General features: G+C 44.1%; 1 protein-coding gene across 1 annotated transcript in view; it reads left to right on the plus strand.

Moving 5' to 3' along the window:
* Positions 1-669: 669 nt before the first annotated feature.
* HEXA (hexosaminidase subunit alpha) overlaps positions 670-24,433 on the plus strand; it is a 31,198-nt gene continuing 7,434 nt past the window's right edge. Inside the window, exons 1-8 of the mRNA XM_078448855.2 lie at positions 670-977; positions 17,193-17,285; positions 18,181-18,246; positions 19,882-19,928; positions 20,709-20,819; positions 21,697-21,798; positions 22,514-22,646; positions 23,277-23,457. Coding sequence (XP_078304981.1) covers positions 725-977; positions 17,193-17,285; positions 18,181-18,246; positions 19,882-19,928; positions 20,709-20,819; positions 21,697-21,798; positions 22,514-22,646; positions 23,277-23,457 — 986 coding nt within the window. The 5' untranslated portion in view covers positions 670-724. The remainder of the gene's footprint in view (positions 978-17,192; positions 17,286-18,180; positions 18,247-19,881; positions 19,929-20,708; positions 20,820-21,696; positions 21,799-22,513; positions 22,647-23,276; positions 23,458-24,433) is intronic.

The following is a 24,433-nucleotide window of genomic DNA, read 5'->3' on the forward strand; positions in this document are numbered from 1 at the left end:
ATTGCTATGTAAGCCCCTGAAGGGGCCTGTCTTTATCTCTGGGTATTCCCAATCTTGCACCCAAAGTCTAAGCAATGTCTAAATGCTTGCAGTAAGTATATACTGTCTGGGGGGGGGGGGGGGGGGAGGGGATTGGGGGGCAATTACTAAGAGATTATCAACCATCAGGGCAAGAGCCCACGCTAGAAGCGGGGAATGGGGTGCCTCCAGCTCGCTCTGAAAAGTACAGATTTTTTCCAGTCATAAATACATCACATTTTTGTGATCTCGTGATAACTGTCAAGCAGAGCCAGTCAGACTCTCCAATTCCAGCCCCTTTCCGCCCCCCAGCATTTCACATCACCACGACCTGCGGTTTTCATCCTCCAGCTTTTCTGCTTCTGAAGTTCTCTGGGCCCAGGACGTCCTCCACCTCCCATCTCGTTCGCGCTTCAGGCTGGGAGACTGTCCCTTCCCGCTCGCCCACGCCACCCTCCCACCCGGCGCCCGCGCCTACTAGCTCCAGGTCGCCCGAGCGCGGCCGCGGGGCGGTCTTCGTCATCGCCGCACCGCTCTGTGAGAGGAGGGGCAGGGAGCTGGTCCTCCGGGATCGCGGCGTAAGGGGGGGGGGGGGGGGGGGGGGGGGTCGGCTGGTCACGTGGCACGCCGATAGTCACGCGGGCGCCGCTCAGCTGACCGGGTCTCACGTGGCCCGGCCGGCGGAGAACGAGGGGACCGGCGGGCCATGGCGGGCTGCGGGCTCTGTTTTTCGCTGCTGCTGGCGGCAGCGTTCGCCCGCCAGGCGCAGGCCCTCTGGCCATGGCCCCAGTACATCCAAACCTCCGATTCGCACTACGCCATCTTTCCGTACAACTTCCAGTTCCAGTACCACGTCAGTTCTGCCGCGCAGCCGGGCTGCTCCGTCCTCGACGAGGCCTTCCAGCGCTACCGCGACCTGCTCTTCGGCTCCAGCTCTTGGCAGCCTCCTGAACCCACAAGTGAGTCGGACCTGCACCCGCCTCGTTCCCGGCTCTCAGAGGTCCTGCCCCGGGGCAGCTCGCCAGACCTCCTGAGACGCCCTCCTTTTGGCTTCTGCCCAACCCTGTCGTCTAGTCACAACCCTCTGGCCTCCACTTCCTCCTGCGCCTTTTCTCCAGCCGTCATCTCAGTCCCCAGCTCCATTCTCTACTTCGCTGAGCTGACTTCTGGAGCCAGGATTTCTCCGTAATCCTGTCCCCTGGCTCTGTTTCACCAAGAATGCCTGCCGCAGGACTCCAATTCAGTCTGGATATCAAATTGCTGAAAATACTGTGCCGGGAGACATCGAAGGTGATCCCTCCGACCGTGTGCAAGTGTCGCAGGGTCCTAGTGAGGCTGTGACTAGGGCTGGGTAGAGGACAATAGAGCTGACACCAAAAATTGGCAAGATAAGACATTAGAGATGAATTGATCTGTGCAAAATTACATAAAAGTGTCTGACACATAGCATGCCCAGTGAGAGAAATCAGAGACCGCTTCCATAGGGAAATGAATTTTGAGCAGCCACTTATTGTGGGGTGGTGGATGTAATTGGCCAGGACTGAAAGAGTATTCCAGAGAGGAAGCAAGGCTTGACCAGAGGTACAGATGGTTCTGATTGAGCTCAAAGTGCTTTGAGGGTGTGTGTGTTGAGAGTGGGGAAGCATTGTTGCATCCACAGGACTCCTGAAACAGAATGCTACGGGCACCAGTGACCGTCACAACAAAGTTTATTACAACGAGAGGCAAGGCCGACCGATCGGGACCAACACTCTTGATAAGAGTGTGGCCCCGAACAGCCGGGGTACAGAGTTTTTAAAGCCGATCACATCATTTTATCATTATCTGGGAACAGAACAGAGAAACAGTTCCCAGATGAGTTAGAAACAGTTGCCAGATGAGTCAGAAACAGTTATCGAATGAGGTGATTATTTTAGACTTTCTGCCGCTAAGTTGCAACCAGTGGATCTCCTTGACCTTGTCTCTGATGCTCTTTTTTTGAGCTTTTGTTTCCTTCGTTGGTAAAGCCTGATTCACAAGAGTATGAAGTATGATTTACAAGAGTAAAAGCAAGGCTGTTATCTTGTGACCTTCAGTGTCAGAACAAAGTTGTTATCTTTCAAGCTAAGCGTTAGCCCTACAGTACAATTTAACCCTTACAGAATGAGGTTGGGGAAAGCGAGACTGAAGTCAGGAGTGCTTTGGATATTGGTTTCATCTAAAACAGAAGGGGCTGGCAGTTTTCTTTAAGTCAGTTGCTGAAAATTGTGTTTGAGGATTATTATTTCACAGCAAATTGGTAAGTAGAGTCAGCAACAGATAGGGATACAATTCTACTTTCTGGGCTTAAAATTTAGAGTTTTCTTGAAACTATTTTGGAATTTAGTTCTCAAGTGACGATGTATAGGTGTTTATGGGGGAAGCCATATTTATGATTGGGCCATATGATTAACATCATTTTGTACTGTGTTTCAAGTGCGATTGAATTACTTTTGCAAATGTTCTCATTTGATTTATAGAATTAAAGGCATTTCATTAAACAGATGGTACTGAGAGAGTGACAGATAATTGAGGCAAAGAAATAAGAGTCTCAGCATCAGGGTAGTTCTCAACTGATAAGATGGATTAGGCTGGGGAGGATAAAAGGGTATTGTGTGTGTGTGTGTGTGTGTGTGTGTGTGGTAGGTCACGTATTTCTCTGAATCCTTTATGACAAGTAATGCCTTAGACAAGATTGGCAGTCAGAATGTTTATTTTGGTATAGAGCAGTTAGGGCCTGACTTGTGCAAGAAAAAAAAAATTGTCATCTAACTGGTATGTGCCTGTTCCAGTGCCAGGCACTCTGGAGGTTACAAGAAAAGTATGCTCAGAAGTAGTAGGCTTGGGCGCCTGGGTGGCTCAGTCCGTTAAGCATCTGACTTAGGCTCAGATCATTATCTCTTCGGGTGAATGTGAGCCCTACTTCTCTCTCTCTATGCCCCTCGTGGGATTCCCTCTCTCTCTCTCTCTCTCTCTCTCTCTCTGCCTCTCGTTCACTTGTGCCCTCTCTCTTGCTCTGTCTCAAAAAAAAAAAAAAAAAAAAAAATTAAAGTTAAAAAAAAAAAGTAGGCTCAAGCTTTGCAGTCCAGTTAGAGAAATATGAAGCAAAAGGACACAATGTATTTTAAAATGCCCAAAAGATAATTAGAATGTTTGCCACTGTTGTATAAATTAGGATAATTCCTGTATTTCTAAATTAAGCCTTTACCTCCATTGCTATAGGTCTAGAGTTTAATGAAGAAAATAGAAATGGGGATAATATGTGACAATGGGTCCTGTAAATTCTCTAATAAAAGATTTAGAGACAGATAAGAAACTAAATAAGATGTTTATTTCAATTTGTTACCTTACTGTGAATGAATGTGCTGTATGAGGGTTCGTATCCCTTGAGAGATAATGAAAACTGGTTTGGATGAACATTACCAAAGACACAGAAGTAGCTTCCTTCTTTATTCTTCTTCTGGAGTCTTTCCTTTGAAACATTAGTCTCCTGGGAGGCTTTCAGATGGCTTGAACTATAATCCTTCTTCTGCAAAAACAAGGATGAATCCCTGGAGGGGAAAGCAACATCAGCAAGGCCCACCAGACTATATTTCTCTATGGGGCTGATTTTAGGAAAGAAAACAACATGCAATTTAAATCTTGGCTGACAGCTTTCCATCTCCTTCTTCTACCTAACTTCCTTGTAGGTTCCGGGCCAGTGTTCTTTTTAATGTAGCACAACTTCTGGTTTTGATCTGAACCTGGAATTCAGTGGAATCCATACTTCTCTGAAAAACAAATCTCTTCTTGAGGTTTGATTTGATTCTGAATTCACCTTCAGGAGTTAGCTGTAGTCCACTGATTGCTGAATGGTCTAGGAAGGTGTTTAGTATTTGCTGCCTGTTTTTGTTGTTAGAGGTGTTTCTGTCAACTGGAGGGTGTGTGTTGCATGTTGTTAAACCTGTTAAATGGAATTATTTTAAGCTCTAGATACTTGAGTGAACCTACCTCCCTGTTTTGATTATTGAGCCACATCTTGTTTATGACTCAAAAATCTGCTTCCTTGGGATGGTACCTATCTGACATTGCCTCGAATGCATTTTTTGGGTACCTGGTGGAGTTGATAAAGCCCAAGTTTTTCAGGTAAAGTGCTAAGTCTGATTATGCCATTTGACTGAAGTCTTTGCTTTTCTGAAACTAGTTGATTGAAGCTGTAGTATTTAATGGTTATTAGAAGTTTGCATCTAGTTGTGATATTCACACATTCATACCTGTGAATTACTTAGGATACCACTGTCCCTGAACAGAATAACTCCTTTTATTCTAGAATGGAAGGAAGATTATTATGTGACTGTCTGGATCCTTCTGCAATCATTATCAATATTTGATTTGCTCATCCTCAGATATGAAACAAGTGACTAGTTAGTAAGTGGCATAGTTTATTACAATCTAAATCTCCTAAAAAACCTCCTTTGGCCATGCCTTCTATTGCAATGCCTGAAATATAATAGATACTTAATTATTTGTTGGATATATTAAAAGGGCTACTTTGTATAAAGTAGAAAGTGCCATGATTTTTTCTATTTCTAAGATCATCATAAAGGAGATGGTTTGCAGGTTTCATTTAGAAATGATTGACTTTCAAGTTTTAAGTTTGGAGTATTAGCATGTGATTCCAGGGAAAGGAGGATCACACTATGCTGTGGTCCCAACTGGGACTAGTCTTCTCACAAACTTGGAGATGCCTTGGAAGTGCATCTAGGGAGTGTAGGAGGGAAACAGATAAGGTTGGGCAGCAGGGGTGGGGAGCAGGAGCCGTGCTAATTAGTGCTGCACTCTAATTGTACTAGTGGCTATGTACACTTTAACCAAGGACAGGTTATTCCTGTGAAGCCTTGATGGCCCCTAAGTTTAATGTTTTAAAGCTAAGAGGAAGAGGGGCGCCTGGGTGGCTCAGTTGGTTAAGCGTCCGACTTCAGCTCAGGTCACGATCTCGCGGTCCGTGAGTTCGAGCCCCGCATCGGGCTCTGTGCTGACTGCTCAGAGCCTGGAGCCTGTTTCAGATTCTGTGTCTCCCTCCCTCTCTGACCCTCCCCCGTTCTGTCTCTCTCTGTCTCAAAAATAAACGTTAAAAAAAAAAAAAATTGAAAAAAATAAATAAATAAAGCTAAGAGGAAGAAAACCATGCAGGAAGAGTGTTTTGCAGTTGAGTTACTTTTCTTGTGAAGGGGTATGTGGAAAATGGAGGGATATATAAGGAGGAGAAATAGGAACATTTGGAAGGGGATGGGTAGCAGGAGCATAGTTTTTTTGAGGGCCAAAATAATTGTGCTCCATGTTGAATTCCAGGGCCTAGACTAGCTTGGCCACCACCAGCCTCTCTTCCCACAACCTTGTGTTTTCTTTATTGTTAAATCATAATATTTCCCCAATAGCTTGGGATAGTTACTGACTCCAAGAAGCTCATCTTGATCAGGATGTGTGTGGGTAGCCTCGGCCTGGTTTATGAAAAATTCAAGTCTCATTTCCTTGAGCTAGCATTGCTCCCCCTGGATATTCTGCTTGAAAACCTATACAGTAGACGCAAGATTTATTCAGGAGTCAGCCAGAGAATATTGAGCAATCACTTGTTTAACTATGTGCCCTCATGCAAATCACCTAATTGCCAAGTAGTTGCTGCTCCTTTTTTAATCCTTCTACCTTCCAAGCATTTCTGAAGATAACAGGGAGATAGTGATGAATGTTTTTACAATCTTTGAAGGAAGATACAGTAGAAGGAAGAACTTGGTGATTTTAAAATAAAACAACAAAAACTAAGTCTAAGCCTCAGAGCTGCTGTTCCTCCCATCTGCTTCCACCTGACCTCCTCATTTCCGAACAGAAGAATGAAGCAGGGCATTGCAGGTTTTTTGCCGATTGGTACTTTGTTTTTGTGTTTCGTTTTTATCAGCAAGTGTGAACTCTTTTTTTCTTATGGCTACACAGTTTTTTACTGGGGCTCATTGTCGATTTCTTAGCCTGTTAAAGGCATAAACCTCAATCCTTTTCCTGTGGATTACACAGAAGAAAAGGAGTTTTATTGCCCACCAGTACTTCTTTTAGAAATGAAAGAGGTTACTTTTATATTTCTGCATTTTCCTAAATTTCCTCTGCTGGCCCTGGAAATAAATGAGAAGTCAATATGCATCACCAAGAGGTTTAGCCCGTTGGATTAGGAGTTTTCTCCCACCTCTGTGGGGCCCCTGACAGCAAAGTCAGCTGACTAGAGGAGGTTGGGTCTGTAGAGGTGATAGTCTTATGTGTGCAGGGTTTTCTGCGATCTGCCTCAAGGTTTATACATCTATAATCCATCATAATAGAGAAATGGATTTGCTTTCCTTCTCAATTCCTGGCTATAGTGAATAAGACCCATTCCTGTGTCAACTTCTCTTTTTCATTTCCTTTGCTTCTGTTTAAAGCTTTTGTTATTGCTTAAGCTTAGCTTTGCACTCAGCCCTGATCCCTAGCCCATAGTGGTGTGCTATCGTTATGTCCACTTCCTGAAGGTGATTAGACTTGGGTATGGTGTAGAACTCTTGTCTTTGGAAGTGTGTGCTTGGATGCGGGAAGTTTGGGTGCTTACCACCTTTGGTGTCAGTAAGCAGCCTTCTCTTTTGTGTAAAGCTTTGGGAGCAAAGGAGGTGGCTTATCAGGTACCTAGTGTCCTAGATGAAATAACTATTGTCATATTTGACCTTGTCCTGGTAGTAGCTAGTACTAAGATCCACATTAGTGGCTTTGGTCTTTGGACTAGAGCCACAGTCCTAGTTTGATTCAGAGTTCTAAGTTCATGTCCCTTTTATATGTTAAAGTCTCAGCCTATTTGCCATACAAAGTGATATCACACAGTAGTGGAGCCTTCAGGCTCCTGTGAGAAGCTCATGAAAAGCCCTCACAGAAGCTGTTCCTATGGTGTGGTTATCCCACGAGGCAGCGGATGCTGGGCTCCTCCGGTGGCAAAACTGACTTTTTAAGAAAAAGGAAGTAGAAGGTGGAAGGAAACTAGCATTTATTAAAGAGTGTCTGGCGCTTGCTATATGTTATGCCCTTTAATCTTTGCAACAACTCTGTTAGGTTGGTGTTATCTCCATCTTTGAGAACTGAGACTCACAGAGGCTAAGCAACATGTACAGGGTTTCACAGCCAGTAGTGATGGGGCAGAAATTCCAGTCAAGTCTGTTTGTCTACAGAGATTGTGCTCTTTTCAATGTGCAATCTTAGGGCAATCTACTACTTATAAATATTTTCACCAAGTATTATACCAATTAGCAATTTGGAAAACTACTGGCCTTTGGTAGGAGTAAGCTTTGATCATACTTTAGCATTAATTACCTCAGATAATAACTTCTAACATCTAATTGCTTAATCATTAGCACTCACGTTATGAATGTTTTGATCCTGGGCCCATCATTATCAGATTCCAGTAGTATTTCTGGCCAGCTTCCTTCTTTCCATCCATCCTTAGTACAAGTAGTATTTATTAAGCAACTATAATTTGTCAGCACTTGTCCAAGAATATGAATTGAACTGTCCTTGTCCTTAAAGAATTTACAGTCTCTAGAAGTGGGAATACAGACCTACAGTAATGTATCAGTAAAGTGATTTTTGCTGATAGATACACAGTGCGTTGGGAACACCTGGCCCAAGTGTATGTGTTGGAGTGGAGGGGAGAGTACATTTTGAGAAGACTTCATTAAAAGCTGTCCTTTCATCTTTGAAAGTAGTAGTTGATGGGGACACAAGGAGTAATCCACATGGGAAGAACTGTACATGGGAAGAGCTGTCAGGAAAGAAGCCTTCATGTCATGTATTTAAGAAACTCAGTCACTGGTTGAAGCACACGGAGCTAGGGTAGATCAGCAAGTTAGCTATATGGTACAGAAGCTTGAGAGAATGAGTTGGAACACCTCCAGGGGACAGGAAGATTCAAAAGGTGACCATGAGAGGGTGTTAAGGTGTTGTTGGGTAACTGCTATGCTAGAATGTGGGTTAGTTCTTCCTCTTGAGTGTTGAAATCACCTAGGATGATAGTCAACCTTGGAATGGAGAGGAAGACTGGAGACCAGGTTCCAAAATCTTGGGTAAATAAAGAGGTGACCAGGATGTTGCAGAGTGTTGGTGGCAAGGAGAAGCTCAAGATTTTACAACTGAATGTCATGGGCCAGAGAAAAGAGGTGGTTTTTTTTTGTTGTTTTTTTTTGTTTTTTTTTACTTGATGGTAGAAGCTAGATGTCCTGGAAGCAGCTGAGAAGAAGCTGCCTCTCAGAGCAAGTTGTAGGGGAAATAGTATTCCTGGGGAGAGCCTTGCTTCAGTTAAAAGGAAATAGACTCAGGATGTTGGTAGTTCATTAACCATGGAACAGGATTCCAGAGGGCTTGTGGGGGTGGGTGATGTGTAGTCCAGGTGGCTTGGTGGAGGAGAGGAAACAACATTTATAGGAATGGGAGTGTGGGTCCAGAACAGAAATGAGCAGAGGTGTCTATATACTGGGCAGAATGACAAAAGATGATAGCACTATGACATCATAGATCCTCCTGTTGGATTGCCATGAAAATAAGCTCCAGAGACCAGCAAGAGTTCATATGCCTGGGAGAATTTAATATATGGTAAAGGAAACATTTCTAATCAAAAGTGAAAAGATGTTTAGTCAATAAATATTTGTGGATGATTGGTTATCCATTTGGAAAACATAAATTTAAACCTATACCTCATATCAAACACAAAAGTAAATTCCAGGTGGATTAAAGATCTAAAGATAAAGGCTATGCCATAAAATTATTAGAAGAATATTAAAAGAATGTTCATATGGCCCCAGAGGCAGAGGAAGCCTTTTTAAGCAAACATATAAAGGAAAAGACAAACAGATTTGACTACATAAAGTGAAAGACAAGCAGATTCGACCACATAAAAATCAAACCAAGAGAGCCATAAGGTTAAAAAAATAAAGGACCAAATGGGAGAAACGCTTGCAACCTTAAAAGACAAGGTTAAACTCTAAAAGGAGCTCTATAAATCAATAAAAAAAAAATTTTAAGTGCAAAATATATGGCCAGTAAATGCTAAGTGATTCTCAAATTCAGTCATTATATTTAGAATACAGTTGAGGGATGCCTGGGTGGCTCAGTCGGTTAAGTGTCTGACTTTTTAAAAAACTTTTTGTAAATTTGTTTATTTTTAGAGAGAAACAGAGCACATGAGCAGAAGAGGGGCAGAGAGAGAGAGTCCCAAGCAGGCTCTGTGCTGTTAGCACAGAGCCTGATGTGGGGCTCAAACCCACGAACTGAGATTATGACCCGAGCTGAAGTCAAGAGCCCGAATGAGCCACCCAGGGGCCCCTAGTGTCTGACTCTTGATTTCAGCTCAGGTCGTGATCTCACAGTTTGTGAGTTTGAGTCGGGCTCTGTACTGGCAGCATGGAGCCTGCTTGGCATTTTCTCTCTCTCTGTGACCCTCCCCTGCTCACTTGCACATTCTGTCTCTCAAGATAAATAAACCTAAAAAAAGAAGTAAAATATGGACAAAAAAATGATATATATATATATATATATATATATATATATATATATATATATATATTTTATCAAGCTGGCACAGATAAAAAGGAATTGAGACAGTCTAGTTTTGGAAGGATGTGAAGAGATGGGCCCGTGTATGTTGGTTCAGATGTAAATCAGTACAATAATTTGGAAGAGTAATCTGGCAGTGTCATTAACTGAAATTTTTCATATCTTTGGCCTCGCATTTCTACCTTTAGGAATTTTCCTGCAGAAATCCCTCAACAGGTGCTTTAAAAAAGAATATATATATATGTGGGGTGCCTGGGTGGCTCAGTTGGTTAAGCATCCAACTCTTGATTTCGTCTCAGGTCATAATCTCATGGTTCATGAGTTTGAGCCCCGCTTTGGGCTCCATGCTGACATTGTGGAGACTGCTTGGGATTCACTCTCTCTCCCTCTCCTCTCTTTCTGCCCCTCCCTGGCATGCACGTGCACTCTTTCTCTCTTCTCTCTCTCTCTCACACACAAAATAAATAAACTTAAAGAAAAGAATTGTGTGTGTGTGTGTGTGTGTGTGTGTGTGTGTGTGTGAGAAAGAGAGAGAGAGAGAGAGAGAGAGAGAGAATATTTACTAGAACATTGCTTATAAGATCAAAAACTTAGAAGCATTCTATCATGTCCACAAAGACAAGTTAGGACTTTGAACTTTTTAAAGTATATTTCAAAAATGGAATTTTATTCAGCATTTAGAAGTAAAGATTGTAGATCTATGTATATTGACATTAAAAGATCTACAAATTATTGTGGTAAGTGGAAAAAAGTTACAAACTAATATGTTTAAGATCTCATTTTTGTTTCAAAAGTAATCTATATATTTAGGAAAAAAATTGAAAGACTGTGCAAAATGTTAACCAAAGTTAACTTTTGGGATCTAGAATTACAGGGAATTGCTCTCTTGTGGGCAAGGGGTGAGGAGAGAGGAGAACAGATGAAGTTTTAAAAGTAGAGGAAAAATGGAAACTTTTAACTACAACATTTACAAAAGAAGGTGGAAGGGAGAACATTCAGGATTTGTTTTTGGGCTAGGTAGATTGCACTTCTGATTAGGTATTAGTAGTCTCTAAAGGGTGAAAAGTCTTGGGACTTGTGGGAGGAGGCACTATGGTCCAGACTGAATTTAGCAGCACTATGGAGAGGCTCTAGGCTCGGGGCAGTTGGGTTCTCAGACTCCTACTTGGATAAGAAGTTTGATAGGGGTGGCCTTGCCTCTTCCCCTATCCACAACAATGTACTTTTGCATTGGCTACTTCCCAACCTTAGAGTACCTTTTCTTCTCTTGGTAGCCTGGCAAACACCACTTCAGTGTTCAAGGTTCTGCTCAGAGGTCCTCTCTAAAGTGAAGCATCCCTTCCTTTGTGGAGGTAGCTGTAATATCTACCCTAGCCCTATCACACTGTTTTATAATTGTTGTTTGTTATTTGTCTCCTGCTAGACTCTGAGCTCCTCAAGGGCAGGGACTAGGGCTTGTTTTTATTTTTAACTGCCCCAGCACCTAGCATGGTTCCTGATGTAGAAAAAAAAGCTCAATATATTCTGGTTGGAATGAAGAAATGAGTGGGAAATGAAAGATTTCTAGGATTTTCATTAGCCTGAATATGGGGAGAGAAGGCCTGGATGTGACGTATATAAAGGTGGAAGGGGAAGGGGAATAATATAGGCTTGGAGAACCGACACTGGCACCAGCCTAGGAGAGTACCAGGACACAAGGGGGGGGCACGGTACACCTGAAAGAGTAGGAGGGTGCCAAAAGCTGGGTTGACTTTCCTAGTTTCCACTCCAGAAGCCAAACCAAATGCCACTTTATAACCAAAATGAATGTTTTCTTTATGCTGCTAAAATTCTGTGAATTAAACTCACTGATATGATAGAAATGTTTTGATTCAGGGAGGAGCAGGTTGGTGCAGGGAGAAGCTATTGGGCACTGAAGTAAAGACATAGTTTCTGGGTACCCTAATTCAGGAATGAGCTCCCCCTTCCAGCAAAGTAAAAAGACCTGAATCTTTGGATTAATGGACCAAGGGTCTTCAAAGTAGTGTCCGAAAAGACACTTTCTGTATGCCTGGGTGTCTTCTTACCATTCCCCACCCTAATTCCAGGACTTCACAAATACTAGGTTTGGGTCTATAGAAGTAATCTCGCCATTAACTATTTGCCATTTATGCCTGATTATCATGTAGCACAAGCATTATGCATACATAGCATTAAATGTGCATTTTTTAATTCTAGCATCATTCATTTTTTCAGCAAACATTTATTGAATGACTACCGTGTGTCAGGCACTGGAAATACAAAGGCACTGAGATTGGTCCCTGCTGTTGAGGAACTCACAGCCTCGGTGAGGAGATAGACAAATAAACAGCATATATTAAGATAAGTGTTGAAAATGTATGTATACATTGCTTCATGATCTCATAGGAAAGTCTCTTAGGAAAGGGTGGGGGAATGATAGAAAAGTTTTATAAAAGGAAACCAGAGCTGTTTCATAATTAGGTGAGATGAGGAGGCAATGCAGTTTGCTTCACTTGGCGGAAGCAATATGTGCAAAGAAAGGTATGGAGAAAATGTGGCATTTCAGGATTCTGTAAAGAGTTCTTTGTGTTACTGTGGGACTCCCTGCACGGGATCCAAGCAGAGATCTTCATTTTAAAAGATCACAGAGGATAGTAGATTGAAATGGGTATATATGCAGGGAAGGCAATGGAGAGGTTTTGTAGTCTTTCAGGGGAGAATTTATGAGAGGCTGAATTAAGGCATTGACCCAGTGGAGGTGGGAAGGTGGTCATGATTTTGAGATAATAAGGATTTTGTAGTTATAAGACTTAATTGGGTCTTTCTTTTTCAGTGCTGTAATCTCAGTGCTTAGCACAGTGTTTGACACATGGTATACAGTCGATAAATATGGGGTGAATGAGTTTTTAATGTACACAGAAAGATGGGAGAAGGAGGAGGTTTCTGTCAGGATAAATCAATAGATGATACTGTTATCAAACAGAGAGAAGATCATCCAGGAAAAGGAATGAAGAGTTAGTTCAATTTCGTATTTAAGATTTGAAGGGCTTCTAAGCCATTTGAGTGTAGGCCTGTGGGCCGAGTCCCAGAAGAAGAGTTAGCACGGAAAGGTAGATTTGAGAATCATCAACCTACTGTGGGGTGGATGACCTTGCCCAAGGAGAGTGTAAGTGAAGAGAAAAAGAGAAGTCCGGAAGCCTGGAAACCCCTGGGAACACTAGCATGTAGGGGCTGGCAAAGGAAGGGAAGAGTGAGGAAGCATATTCAAAGAGAGCTTTGTCCTCTAAGCTACGGAGTTTAGTTTAAAGAACATCAGGGGTGTCTGATGCTGCCAAAAGGTCCTAGAAGAAGTGAGCGGCCACCAGAATATTACCTGTGTGACAGCAGGGATTTTTGTCTGTTTTGATCATTGTTGTGTCCCCAGCACTTAGAACAGCCTGGCACATAGTAAGCACTCAGTAAATAACTGTTGAATGAATGAATGAATAAACTGAAAAAGATCCCTTGAATTTAGTTACTGAACCACAGACCCTTGGTGAAGGCATTTTCAGAGGAGTGGTAGAAAAGGAAGCCATATTATAGTGGACTAAGGAGTAGATAGGATGTCAGAAGTGGCTACCAAGAGAGGACTAAGCATGGCCAACTCTGTGATCACTTATGTGCGGGCACTGACTAAGCCCTTTACATGTATTGACTCATTTAATCTTCCCAACAACTCAGTAAGGTAGGTGCTAATCATGATCCCTATTTTTCAGATGAGGAAGCTGCAGCACAGAGAGGGAAAATAACTGGCTCAGGATCTCATAGCTAGAAAGTGTTAGAACTAAGATTTGAACCCACATCTGTCTGGCTTTGAAGTTCAGCACCTAACTGCTCAGGCTACATTTCCTTTAGAGTTTCTTTGGGAACAGTAGGCAAGAGAAAGAACCTGTTGGAGATAACATGGAGTTGAAATCAGGAAGACTTGCAAATATTTGAATGCTGATGGGAAAGAATCAGTAGAAAGAAATAACTTGAAGATTTAGGGGAAAGGGGAAAGCATTTATACAAGAGGAGTCTCAGGAGAGATCCAGAGCACAGGTGAAAGAAAACCCCTTCCACCCAGGTAGGAGAAGGTAAAGACCAGACATGTGTTACAGGTGTTTTTGTCAGGAAGGAGAGGGGAAGGTAGAGATGGATGGGAGTTCTCTTCTGATTGTCTACTGAGAGTAAAGCCAGTGGTGATCAAGTTACAGGCTTGAAGAAAGTGGCTCAAGTTTGAAATAGCTGTTGCAGAGAATAGAAGAAAGGAGTGGTAGAGATGGGAGATTTTCAGGGCAGCATCAAGGGCCCAGCCAAGTTGACAGACCATGATTTTATAGTGACCAAATCCTATCATTACATGATTTTCTCTCTTCCCTCCAGCAGGATGCAGTAGCCAGGGTCGGTGCACAGAAGGCGGATGTGAGATTGATCCAGAGTTGAGGGTTTTGCTCACTGCATGCAGTAGAATAAAATGATAGGTTGTTAGGAGAATTGGCTAGATTGTGTTTGAAGTGAGAGATCAGCACACCCAGGCTGAAGAGAAGATGGGAGAGGACTGAGAACAGTAGAGTAATGGAAGGGTTATGGTACTGGCCTCTGGAGAAGGTTCAACAGTGCGTAGAAAAAGGGTCTCAGAGTTCCACATCCAGATCTGACCTGTCTGTGAGGAATAGGCTAAATTATGCTAAAAGGGGAGAGGTGCCAAAGGTAACTAATTTTTTGTTGTAAATACTTCTGTACTATTTGAATTTTTTTTATCTTCTTAAATTTAGAAAAATGCAAACTGTTCAGTGAACCAGAAGAAAAGAGCAGGTGTACATGAAAGCAGGGGGATGAGGGAGCCGTGGAGATAGGATGTACTGGCCACAGAATGGGACTCTGGAGCATATTATCTGTGTGTGGAGTCACAAAGTACTAACTCTTCAGAGGAATAGCCGGAATCTGGTCCTACCTTGCCATTGTTTACAGGGGAGAAAATAGTCCTGAGATTCACTCAGCTTAGCAGCAGCTGAACCAAAACAAAACCAACCTTTTCTGATCTCCCTGCTCAGTGCTCTGTTGGCCATGCTTCTTCCTGAGCACTTGAGACTTCAGAATTTCCTGTTGTCCCAGCCAGGCTCATTGTTGAGTGTGCCGGGCCATGCTTCCTACACCTCAGTTCTTCCCGGTGCAGAGCATGTGGGTGCATGTAGAAGCAGCTGGCCTGTCCCTTGCCTATTTCCTGCTTGCTTCAGGGTAGCAACTTGGAGGCAGAAAACCACAATGATGATACACTGTTTATATCCTTTTAAGTGACTCAGTGTCCCTCCTGTTTTGCCAGTTCTCACATTACCACTGCCTCCAGACCTTCCCCCTCATAACTTGTTTAAATAGCAGCCATGATTCTGTATCTCCTTTATCAGCCCAAACCCAAGTGAGTCACTGAGAGCATTTAGGATAGGGAATCTTCACCATAAGATTAGTGGCAGGGGGTGGAGGGATAAGCCCTTAGTTAGGGGCATTGTTCTAGGGAAAAAAATCCTTTCATTTTCATTTTCATCAGATCTTGTAAGGAGTCTACCACCCTCCCCCAAAGGGACTATGGATTTAGAGGATGGCCTGCAGGTGTGTTTTAGAAAAATAAAAATATACTAACAACAAAACAGAAGCTAGATGTTTTCTTACGTTCCAAGCAATTGTTCAGATAAACCTAGTATTTGTACAGCCTCTTGTGTCATTAGGACAGTGACCGTGGCAGTTGTACACGGGTAGTTGTAATTTCTCCTCAACTTGGTAGCCTGAAGTCCACGGAATTAACACTTAAAGCCCAGGACTTTTGCCCTCTTTTGGATAGATACGCAGATGATCCCTCCTCCACACGATGATACTGGGGCACTGTGATGTGTGGGATTGGAGTGGGGGTGAGGAAGAGAGGGATGAGGGCATAGTTTAAGGAAGAATATTCTTTTGTAGTTTTTTTCACTCCTCCCTCTCAGTTAAGTCCTCCTTGGTGTTTGGGGTTTGTAGAGATGGCTTCTCTGCCTGGGGAGCTTGGGAGGGCCCTACAGATTCTGCTTTGAAGGTAGTTTCTGCCCTGGCAGTCTGGTCGTCCTGTCTTGCTGGGGATGAGTTTTCAGGGTTTAGAATAGAGTTGTGAGTTGGCCTGGCCCAGAGTAGCCTCACATTTCCTTCTCCCTGCAGGATTTAGGCAGGTATTAGTGTGGGATACAGGTTATTTACAGGGAGGGGAAAGAATGCATTTGCTTATGGTGGTAGGAATGGGCTCCTTATTGGCTTGCTTCTTGGCAAATCTGCGAGCTGGGATGCGGTCATGTGGTAGTGCTCAAGCAGTTAGAGCTCCTTGAAGGCTTCCTTGAAATGGCTCAAGGCTCTTGGATTCCTTGTGCCTAGAGATGGATACTATAAGGGATCCAGTCTGGTTCTGAATTCTCACCCTGCCTTTTTCCAGACTATCCTATCCCTGACTTTGTGGTTCCATAGGAAGTCATGGTTGTGGTGGTACCAGTGTGGATGTATGTGGCCCCAGAAAAGAATAGAAAGGGGGAGTACATTCGGGTTCAGGCTTGGAGCTGTACAATCAGAACCACCTCAAAGGTCACAAGGAAGAATCCTTAGGAGGAGGGGGAGAGACAGCACGTTAGTATCTTGGCTTTGGCTCTTTTATTTTTTTCGGTGGGGAGGGGTGGCATCTGTAGAACTATGCTGTATGTTGGCTCATACTGGATGGCTTCCCACTGCTAGACAGAAGTCTGCCTCAGACAGAGAACCTGTTTGGGAGAGGGAAGGAAGCAGGTTGGGATGGTGACCATGTCCCTTTGCTGGGGCACCAGCTAGATTATCTCAGGCCTCCTTTGCATAGGAGATCCTTCTGTCATCTGCTTTGTGTGCTTGCATCAGCTCCTGGGCTTTTACAAAATGGAAAACCCTTCACCTGGAGCCCTCAAGAACGGTGCTACTTCAAGTGACAGTCTGCAGTGAGAGGGGGGGTACACCAGAATGTAAAACTATTCCCTTCATCAAAACAAATGTCTAATGAAAAAATGTTAGAACTGAACAGTGTGTTTGTTCTGACATAATTGATTTACATTCCAGCATTGTATAAGCTTTCTGTCTATCAGTATCTTTCCTTTCAACCAGTAGCACAGTTTGCAAGTCAGCAGCTAATCTGCAGACCACACTTTGGGTAGAAGTGCTCTCGAGCTGTCTCTAGTTGAGAAGCAGTTGTTGTGGTGTTGGAATCATGTGCTTACTGTACCCAAACTAGAAATAGAGAGCCCTGGCTACAAAGAGCTGCTGCCAGATCTTTGATACATGGGTCAGGGCGGGTTATGGGAGAGAGGGCAGCACAACAAAAATGAAAAAGTTGAACAAGTGATGAGGCAGTGCCTATGGCAAGGGTAAATGCCCTGTCCTCCTCCCTTGCCTCTCCCCACATGCATGTGAGCAGAAGGGACTAGAGTTAGGGACCTTCCTATGAGACCTTGGTTTTACCTGTTAGCTTCTGGTGACAGGTCAGCCATGTTGAGTTTACCCTGTCCTTGCAGGAAAACAGCATACACCGGAGAAGAATTCATTGGTTATCCTTGTGGTCCTTCCTGGATGTGACCAGCTTCCTTCTTTGGAGTCGGTGGAAAATTGTAAGTGCCACCCCGTTCCCTGTTCTAGAAGAGCAAGCACTTGTCTGGAGATATAACTCTGGTTGGCCTGGCCTAAGCTCCTGATGCTAGGCCCAGAGCCCTCCATGACTGTGGAGACCCAAGGTCACCAAGTGCTGAGAGACACAGAGGTGAATCTTTTGTATGAACTCTAACCAGTGTCTGAAGGTTGACTGTGGAATGTCACATTGGCTTTTCACCGAGTCCCACGGGACACTTGTCTTCTGAACTGCATATAATTCCAATGCCATTTTAGGAATTTGCTGATTTTCTTTAAGAGAGAAGGAGTTTTTGGGCATGACTAGAGTTTTTGGACATAATGATTGAAATAAAGCCAAATCATTAGCACTGTGATGCCTCCGTGCCCCTGAGCAGCAGCAGTTGGGAACTTCTCAGTCTTCAAAGTGAACGTTCTAGTCTTGGCTTCCTCCTCTCATTCTTGGATGAAGTAGCTGAATGAAACCTGAAGACGAAGGGAGAGGAGGGTGATTACAAAGGCTTTGGGAACATTGTAACCTGGACACATGCCTCCAAGCATCCCTGTCCCCTTCATACTCTCAGCTAAGGGCTGGTGGAAACTCGTGTTTCTGGAGGGGGAGGAAACTGAACCACAAGGCAGGTGGTGTTTTTCTGCTCTAGCTAGACCCTCATCATGCATTATCTTTTAAGGCCTGCAGAGCTGCTGGGTGACCTCCCTCTCACTCTAGTCCAAGGCCTAGCTGACCTGCAGATGCTCTCCTCTGGGGATGTCTCCTCTTTGAATGGAAAAAAAATGTGATCTTCCTGCTGTTTTTTAATCCAAGGATTTACACAGAACATGTGATCTGTAATCTGAGAGTAGAATCCTTAACCAATGGAGTCATTTCTGTCATTTCAGACACCCTGGTCATAAATGATGATCATTGTTTCCTCCTCTCTGAGACTGTCTGGGGAGCTCTCCGAGGTAACATGGGAGCTGATGCTGGGATGGGGAGAAAGGGGTGATGTGGGAAGGTTGGCATCAGTGGGTTGGGAGAATAGGGCTGAGGGTCCGGCACATACCCCCACTTTAGGAAGCTTTCTTTATGGAGATCAGTTGGAGTGTTTCCCGGTCTCCCTGAAGGGAGTGTTCTCCTTACAGCTGTCCCAAGAAATTGATGGGTGTCAGCCTGTGCAGCGGCAGCAGTGGCCCTCCTGGGCAGGTGCTCTGGGGCAGCAGTGAGAGGCCCAGCAGGCTGATGCTCGGTGCCGCAGGGGACAGGCTGCTTGGGAACCCCACCACAACACTGCCTGTTCGGCTGTCACTAAACACACATTATTAGAAAGATGCATTGTAAAGGACAACCATATCACAAGAAATAGATAAATGTCAAAAAAGAAGTAAATAGTAGTAAAACATGCAGAACTAGATTATTTCAGGAGAAATGAAGACTTTCTTAGCTAACAGGTGATGGGCCTGTGCCCTTCCTCTTGGTTTACTGAAAAGGTATTTGGTCCTTAGATATAGACTTAGCCAGATACCTCTACTACTTTTGTAAAACTTCTGCTGGTGAATGAGTAGGGAAATTCTAAACAGAATTTCAAACCTTGTTTTGGTTTGTCTTTGTTCACTTACCCCTCCTCTTCCCTCTCCTGTGTTTTGGAGAAACAGCATGCTGATTCCCCTTTCTGCTCTCTTACACCTTTCATGCAGGGGCTAATGATTAGTCAGGTTGAGATAAGGGAAAATCTGGGACTCCAGAATTTTGGGTGTCATAGTCAGGGTAGAAAGAAGCCAAAACGGTATAGAAGCAGTCTGCCTTGAAGCAGATGCTGAGTGACTGTCAAGGTTTCAGATTCTTTCATTCTGAAATTTTGAGACTCTGGAAATCCTTCACAGGGCCTCTGCTAGGTTTTCAGAAGAGGGGCTTTAGCTGTTGAATCCATACAATGCTCTGGACTCAGCATGCCTGCCCTTAGGCCTTACCAGAATCTAGGAGTCTGTGTCCACTGGACTGGGGCATTTGCTGCCTACCATACTTCAGCTCTCTCCTTATAGCTGGTTCCCTTCTCAAGCTCTGAAGAGGAAAGGTGGCTGATTCTTTGTCTTCTAGGTCCAGCCGTGGACCCAGGCTCCTTGGAAACTTAAGCTTATGATCACTTTTTCACAATTCAATCTGGGATAATAGAAGGGGCAGTAGATTGAGGACCCTTTTTTCTCGGTTTCCTTAGCTCCTGATCAGTATTAATTATGGAAAGCCTTACATGTGTGAACTGGCTTGTCCCTGCACCTCTCCACACAAGCACACATCTTGGCCTCTCTTAATACTCTTGTGAGTTCAAGGCTTGGAAATTATGGATAAGAGGCCTGTGGGTTTTGAGGGTGTGTTCAAGGAGGGGTACTAATCTGCTACCTCCCCAAATAAAATACAGAGTAAAAATAGCTACCGGCTTCCTCGTATCCCCTTTGCATCCGTGTGGAGACTCATTAAGCCCGTACTACATCTGCTTTTATTGTGTGCCCAGGCATTCTCCTCTGCCACATTGGGAACCTTCCAAATGGGTGCATCTTTTTCCCCACCTCTCTAAGCCTTTACCCTGCCTCTCTACTTCCCCATAGGTCTGGAGACTTTTAGCCAGCTAATTTGGAGATCTCCCGAGGGCACGGTAAGTGGGGGCCCTCCAAAGAGGCTCCTTTTAAATCTCTGGAGTTGTCTCTCAATGTTGAGAGTCCAGAGAATAACTTATTGCAGTTATCCAGTAATAACTGTATAACTTATTACACAGAGTCCTGGTGGCTCAAGATGGCCCCAGCAAGAGTTAGAAGGAGGTGTGGGTAGAAACTGGTTTGGTAGATTTGGCCTGTTTGGAATCACTGTAATTCAGTTCCCCTGAGTAATGACCTTGAGACCACACTGCTTTAAAGAAAATAAACAGGGGCGCCTTGGAGGCTCATTCGGTTAAGTGTCCAACTCTTGATTTCAGCTCAGGGCATGATCTCAACGGTTTGTGAGATCGAGCTCTGCATGGGGCTCCACGCTGAAGTGCAGAGGCTGCTTGGGATTCTGTTTCTTCCTCTCTTTCTCTCTGCCCCTCCCTTGCTCACGCACATGTGTGCGCATGCTCGCTCTCACTCTCTCTCTCTCTCTCTCAAAATAAATAAATAAACTTAAAAAAAAAAAGGAAACAGATGAAAGTGAAAATCCAGAATTTGTAGGCTGAGTGGTGTGTGGGACAGCTATATCTGGCTAGTGTGGGACTGTTACTCTCTGACAGGTGCCTCCTGGTGGTCATTGAGGTAGAGATGTGGGGCATTTGGAGAGAGTTACTCTACAGAACAGTCATAAATTGGCTTTTGAAAGATTAGGAGACTTTTCCTCATCCCCCCTCCATTCCCATGGTGAGTTCCCTTTGAATCCTGACTGCTTCAATGTTTGATCCACACAGTTCTTTATCAACAAGACTGAGATTGAAGACTTCCCCCGCTTCTCTCACCGGGGCTTGTTGTTGGATACGTCTCGCCATTACCTGCCACTGACTAGCATCCTGGACACTCTGGTACCCAGGCCTTAAGGCCATCTTTGCCCTTAGTGTTCTGGGGTGTTGGGGCAGGGATAGGCCAGTTGCCATATTCCTAAAGAGTTACAGGGTGAATGTATGTAACTTTAGGAGCTCCTCAGAAAATGGAAAAGATGACCCGCTCTTTAAAAAAAAAGAAGAGGGCTTTAAATCTATCCCACTGGCTACTCTGGACCAACCAATGTCCAAGTTATCTCCAGGAATGCAGAAGGTGATTTGGGGAATTGGTTTTTTTGACATAGCAGTTTAGCTTAGGACAAAGTCATAGGAAAGATCCTCAAAAGCCATAGCTGGCGATGTTCCTATTTTGAGTTTCATGAGCAGTCTTACCTTACAGTTGCTGATCCAACTCATGTATCTACCTTTTCCTTTGCTCCTCTGATGGAATCAAAGCAGTAGACACATCTGTCAGTCTTGGCTCTGAGGTTTATAGGCTATGAGATTACTAAATTCAACAATAGACTTCACAGTTTGGATAAACGTTAGTCAGACAACCTAAAACAAATGGCAGGGAGAAGTATTAGTCTTCAAGGTATTGTGGTGCTTTTGGAAGACCAGTGTGCCACATAGTTTAAGCCATCCTTTCGGTGTGGCTAAAATTCATCTCAAAAAGAGGAGGCGCTGCCTCTGTCAGCCATCCTCGGATGTGCCTTGGCAGAAGAAGGAATATGCTAGGTCTTCCCTCTATGGCAGGCACTCCCTGGTCGGAAGATTTGATAGATAGACCCTATGAACACTTATTAAGAAGCTGGGGCAGGCTGGGCCTATTAAGGTATGTGGAGCAGCCTGCCTGTATGTCTACCTTGGGAAAGTGGAGAAGCTGTGATGGGCTCATAGCATGTGCTCTGGTCTACAGGACGTCATGGCATACAATAAATTCAACGTGTTCCACTGGCATCTGGTCGATGACTCTTCCTTCCCATATGAGAGCTTCACTTTTCCAGAGCTCACCAGAAAGGTATGTCTCAATTTCTCCAAGACCAAGTTTATGAGCTGATGTCTGAGCCTGGCTATGGCCCTGCTGGCAAGGACACTGGCTGTCATCCTAACCAGCCAGTTTTAGAGACATACTGACTTAGAGGAAGGGCACTGGATTTGGAATCAGGAGACCTAAGTCTGAGTCAAACTTTGTATTAATTTTCACTGTGACAACTAGGAGATAATCTCTCCTGGTGTTTGTTTGTTTGTTTATATTCTGTTACCTACCTTGTTGTCTCACTGGCATTTTGACACTCAGGTAAAGCAATAGATGTGATAGCTTTATGGGAAATTCTGATAAAGGTCCTTGGAGATAGTCCCTGATACCAAAGAGCTGTGTAGGTTGGGGCGCCCGGGTGGCTCAGTCAGTTGAGCGTCCGACTTCGGCTCAGGTTGTGATCTCGTGGTCTGTGAGTTCAAGCTCCGCGTTGGGCTCTGTGCTGACAGCTCAGAGCCTGGCGCTTGGTTCGGATTTTGTGTCTCCCTCTCTCTCTGCCCCTCCCCCGCTCATGCTCTGTCTCTCTCTGTCTCCGAAATAAATAAACATTAAAACAACAACAACAACAACAACAACAATAACAAAAACCTGTAGGTAGATTTTCTGATATCCAGGGAGTCCTGGAGGCATTTTGAGTGTCTTCTACTCTGCTAGCCTTCAGGAAGTGAGATTGTTATGGGCGTCTCTTGCCTTTCAGGGGTCCTACAATCCTGTCACCCATGTCTACACAGCACAAGATGTGAAAGAAGTGATTGAATATGCACGGCTTCGGGGTATCCGTGTGTTGGCAGAGTTTGACACTCCTGGCCACACTCTGTCCTGGGGACCAGGTAAGAATAATGTCGGATAGAGGGAGCCTACTGGTCCCCCTCAGTGGGCTTCAAGGCATTGACTCTTGGATGTGGTGTGCCTGGCCTTGGTCCCTGGAAGAATGGTTTCCATCAATAACTTCCACCTGGGAACTTAGATAGGCAGAATTTATTTTGGACAAAGGAGTCCACTTCTTAGTATTAACCTCTGGGCAGATTCTTCTCAGATGCCTTTGTCTTAATGATGCTCTTGCAATTTGTGCCCTAGAGCGGAAGAAAGATTTTGTCAGTTTGGCAGCAGCATCAGGCTCTCTGCTTTCCTGCCTAAAGGCAGTAGGAGAGCAGCCTTTGGGAGCAAGGGTGACCCCTGCTGGAAGCAATATGTCAAGGCAAGAGTGTGTATGTTGATCGCAGTCTGGCTGTAACCCAGACTCATGATAGTGAATATATTTTTATTTCTTTGACTGTGACTAAAAGTTCATGGTCACCAGTGTATGTGAGTGCTTGATGTTCCTACTTATGTGCATTGCAGTTTTTATGAGCACAATATCTTACTTTGTGCAACTTAATGTCCTTAAGTATATGACTGTGGGGGGGGGGGGGGGGTTCTATGTATTTGTGACACTTATGTGGGGTTCTTTGTCGGCTTAGGTTTCCCTGGATTATTGACTCCTTGCTACTCTGGGTCTCGTCCCTCTGGCACCTTCGGACCAGTGAATCCCATTCTCAATACTACCTATGAATTCATGAGCACATTTTTCTTGGAGGTCAGCTCTGTCTTCCCAGATTTTTATCTTCACCTTGGAGGAGATGAGGTTGATTTCACCTGCTGGTATGATCCCCTTTGGTTTTCCCATTGCTTCCTGTGTGGAATTGCTCACTCAGAATAGAGGTTAGCTCCTGAGAGGCTACCTATCTCAGGTACTCCTCAGGGGCTAACGTCTGAGAATAGTCTCAGTCCAGATGGCTCAAGTCTTAGGTCTTTCCTCTTACCCCTGTATTGAGGCCCTACCTGATTTTGGCAAGGTTGTGAATATGTAACTATCCCTTCCTCCTGTCATGTCCTTGAGATACATATGGAAGAACCAGATATGGGCACAGAATTGTCCTGGGAAAATCCAGGATAGGGAAAAATAATTCCCACTTTTGAAGACTTAAAATAGTCTGGTTGAAGAGTGAAGACACAGGTGAATTTGAGAATACTATATGTAATTGTTTATTGTTTTTTTTTTTTTTTTGTAATTGTTTACTAGGTATTAAACTGTAAGGTTCAAACCCTCAGATTTACTTAGCTCAAGAGAGGTTGATGGGCTTCTCTGAGAAGTGGGCACTAGAACTGGATCTGGGGAAATAGTTGGCTTTTTTGAGCGGTAGCGGAGGGAGAAAACATTCCAGGAGGAAATGTGAGCAAAATATAAACGTTGTTGGGGGAGGCAAGTGCAGCAGGTAACAGCAACACTTGTACCAATCTGGAATAAAGAATAAATGTTAAGGGAAAAGCAAAATATGCATGGGTAGGGGGTTAAACAGAGAAGCCAGAATCTAGTGTGCCAGAGCCCCAAACCAAGACCTCAAACCCACATGCTGTAGTCGAGACAAATTAATATGCGTTCTTGTTGAGAGTTTGAATTTAAAGCTCTTCAGGCCCAAACTCCTCCTTTCTCAGCCTGTGTCAATGGCCCCCATCACACAGCTTTGTTCAGCCACACCTGCCATATTTGGAGGCTCTGAGATCCAAAGTTGATTAGTTTTTCAAGTGAAAAAAAGAAGTTGTGGGAGGCCAGGTGACTAATCGCCAAGTTTTTGAG

This window comes from Panthera onca, chromosome B3, assembly GCF_046562875.1.
Source record: "Panthera onca isolate mPanOnc1 chromosome B3, mPanOnc1 haplotype 2, whole genome shotgun sequence".
In the NCBI taxonomy this organism is placed as follows: domain Eukaryota; kingdom Metazoa; phylum Chordata; class Mammalia; order Carnivora; family Felidae; genus Panthera; species Panthera onca.